Consider the following 3,524-nt stretch of genomic DNA (forward strand, 5'->3'; position numbering starts at 1 on the left):
ATTTCATTTTGCATTCTCACGTCGCAGAAAAAGCAATTTTGCTGTTCCTTTTGCCTAATCTATTACACATCACTTATTTATATATAGTCTATAGTTGAACCGCTTTCAAAAGTCTTTGAAATCGATATATTTAATTGTTAGTCAACATAAAATTACCATATTTCTGTACGTTAGAACATTTTAAATTATTTTTTTCGTCGCTTTTATGATTCTGATCTAATACTGTTTTCAGTACTAAGCACGTGGTATAATTACTGGCCCTCAATTTAAGTATGAAAACACACAAAAATTTTGACTTATTAATCCCGTCACAATGTAAAAAATTATTAAACTTTCATGATTCCGGTTTCCTGCTTTATATTAAAAAGACAAAAAGAAAAACGCATCGATTCATATTAGTGTTAGAGAAAATAATCTTAAAATTATTAATTATTTATTTTTTTATTTCTTAAATTTATTAAAATTAATAATTAAAAATTATATAAAATTTTTTAATTTTACATTGGTATAAGCGAATATATATATATATATATATATATGAGAAATTATTTCATCAACTGTTAAAACAGTCTTTAAATTCTACAAACTAAGTTAATAAGGTTATATATACCTTTTATGGTATATTAAAAAATTTACTTAAAAAAAGAAATAAGACATATATTACTCTTTTAACTCTACTTATATAATTAAAAATTTACATTAATAGTGTATCAAATATTAATTTGATATATATTGACTATTCAACTCATCAAAGAAATGAATGCCAAAAAGAAAAAAAAAAGTAAATTACATATATATATATGTATTTATTATATATGAAAAGTTTCTTTTGACAAAAAAATATATGAAAATTTTCTTACTGATTTTAATAGTCGAGTGTTCTAACAATTAATAATGATCTATATTATTTACTTCAAGTTAACATGTTTTTGATGATACAGATATAGATATATGCATATTTCATTCGTCCTATAAATGTCTTATTATGAATTTGCAAAATATTTAGAAATTTGTAAGTTAAATTTTGACTATTGATTATAAAATCTTTTTTAGAAAATTAATTATAATAATATTTTTGTATTAAATACAATAATTGATAATTAAATTGATGGTTTTAAATGTATTAGATGAAGATATTACTTAATATAATAACCTTAAAAAATGTTATTAAAACAAGGCAAATCCACATATATTTTGATTATTGTTATTTTTTATGAATTCTTTTTTAAATTGAGGGTAGGTGGCATAGTGATCTGCTATATACACATATAAAATACAGTGTCCACGAGGGATTATACAATGTGGGTAGAAATATGATCTTAATTATAAACATGATGGAGGATTATATGGAATCTTGACATCTTAGGTCCCATCCAAGATCTCTCACCCTAACAAACGTATCCATTGCTTCTCCGGCACTCTTGTTGCCCCTCACCGCACAAAATCTTGTTTCCAATCCCTAACCCTAACCAACTTAAACAATCAATACAAAGCAAAAGGAATACTCCTCCCCATAAATGTTCCCTTTACACCAAAGCCATGGATGAGAGGTTCTTCCTGGTTTCTTCCAATTCCGACCCTCAAAATACAACCCCACAAGATAAGACTCTGGATTATGTTCCCATGGACGGCAGTAGTGGTAATCTGTACAGCAATATGGGAAGGAGAGGCCAGCAACGAAAATTATTGGCAAGTGACAAGAGCGAAAATAGTAATGATGATGGTAAGAAAAAGTTGATGCATAGGGATATTGAGAGGCAAAGGAGGCAAGAAATGGCCACCCTTAATGCTTCTCTTCGAACTCTTCTCCCTCTCGAGTATATCAAGGTGAACAGCTTGTATTCAACTTTCAATCTTCTTTGTTCAATTATATATGTAGAGTTTACTTTCATATAATATACCCATTTTTGCTTTTCACATAACTGCTATAGATGCTTACTATTTTTTTTCTTCTTCTATAATTGAAGAAACTACAGTCTGGATTTGGTATAATTATGAGTTTAGGGTTACTTTTCATGGGGTTTCAGGGAAAGCGTGCAATATCAGATCATATGAACGCAGCCGTGAGCTATATAAAAGACCTGCGGAAGAGGATCGATGAACTAAGTGCCAAGAGAGATGAGTTAAAGAAGATATCGGGTTCGAGTGGTTTTGACCAAGGGATGAGCTCCAACTGCTCTTTCCCAGGCAGTGCTGTAGTTCGCCAATCTTTGGATGGTGTTGAAGTTGTGATCAGCGCTGGTCTTGGAGCTCAAGCTTTGACGCTATCAAGGGTGCTAGAATTACTGCTTGAGGAAGGACTTGTTGTTGTTAACTGTGTTTCTACCAGAATTGATGGAGGACTGATTCACACCATCCAATCTGAGGTATAATCATTCTTTGATGATTGACTAATAGGTTTGGGTTTTTCATCTTATCAGGCCGCTAACTAAGTGCAACCCTTTATTCGGCCATTACAGGTCAATGATCTGATATGCGTCGATGTACCTGGGCTGGAGCAGAAACTAAATGAAGAAATTTCATCCTTGAGTAAAATTTCCTAGCTACTAAACCATATGTTCTTGCTGGTGATTTTTCCCATCACAGCTCCCACGTGTTGGTCATTATGCATTGAGTAAGGAAGGTCTTTTTCTACTTAGTACGACCCATATAATATATCTGATACATCCCATCATTTGTGAGGTTTTTCGGTTTCAGAAAACTTGGCAGGAAATAAGTATCAATGATTTAATGCAGTAGATCGTCTCTGAACATCTCCAAAAACAACAATGGTCTAGGTATTCAGACTCTACATTTGTTATTTTTCCTGTTATCACATGTATCAGGAAAGTGAAATTTAACGAGGTGTTGTTGTTATCATATCCTCCCTTAATTTTTCAGATAAATCAGAAGTTCGCATTCATATATTGCACGTTAGTGGGAACCAGATTAACTTCATTGTAAATCCAAAATTTTTTAATGCTTGGCTGGATTTAGCTCCACCATATGTACAGATATCAGCATCTCAGGATGGCTTTAGTTGTGTAGTTTGTAGGATAATTTCAGCTATTAGAGAGAATTCCTTGCCGTATAATCAGCCAAGACGGATATTTTCCGATATGTGGTTGACTATACAATAGACATCACTGATGCAACTCATGACATACATCCACAATCAAGTAAATAGAACATGATTGAAGATTTGCAATAATAAATTATGATATGCATGTGGATATATATTCAAAAATTAAATTTGCTATTGGAGTTTTCCTTCCCAGCCACTGGAATTAGGATTTGATCATTTACTTGGGAGTTGGGACAAGTATTTTGTTCCTTTTAACATTAATATTAACGAGCTTCTCTGTATATTCCAAGGAAATTTTTGCAGTCAATTGTTGACACAAGTTCTATGCATTGTTTGTCCTGATCACATTCAAATTAACCAGATCTTATAAATTCTCTCGAACTAAATTTTGCAAGCTCTTTCACCCTAGCGATAGTTAATTAGAATTAGTTTCTTTTAAAAGGCTTATTCAAATTGAAAA

General features: G+C 31.5%; 1 protein-coding gene across 1 annotated transcript; it reads left to right on the plus strand.

Moving 5' to 3' along the window:
* The first annotated feature begins 1,324 nt into the window (after positions 1-1,324).
* Positions 1,325-2,741, plus strand: LOC111291003 (transcription factor bHLH126-like). The gene is made up of 2 exons (XM_089768796.1): positions 1,325-1,827; positions 2,028-2,741. The coding sequence occupies exons 1-2, from the start codon at positions 1,540-1,542 to the stop codon at positions 2,370-2,372; spliced, it is 633 nt and encodes a 210-aa protein (XP_089624922.1). The 5' UTR covers positions 1,325-1,539; the 3' UTR covers positions 2,373-2,741.
* The last annotated feature ends 783 nt before the right edge of the window (positions 2,742-3,524 follow it).

Source organism: Durio zibethinus, chromosome 11 (genome assembly GCF_047325235.1).
Source record: "Durio zibethinus cultivar Kanyao isolate XHJ-2024 chromosome 11, ASM4732523v1, whole genome shotgun sequence".
In the NCBI taxonomy this organism is placed as follows: domain Eukaryota; kingdom Viridiplantae; phylum Streptophyta; class Magnoliopsida; order Malvales; family Malvaceae; genus Durio; species Durio zibethinus.

Coding starts and splice junctions, on each gene's coding strand:
- LOC111291003 (XM_089768796.1), top strand. CDS start 1,540: ATGGATGAGAGGTTCTTCCTGGTTTCTTCCAATTCCGACCCTCAAAAT. Junction 1,828..2,027: donor TCCCTCTCGAGTATATCAAG/GTGAACAGCTTG, acceptor ATGGGGTTTCAG/GGAAAGCGTGCAATATCAGA.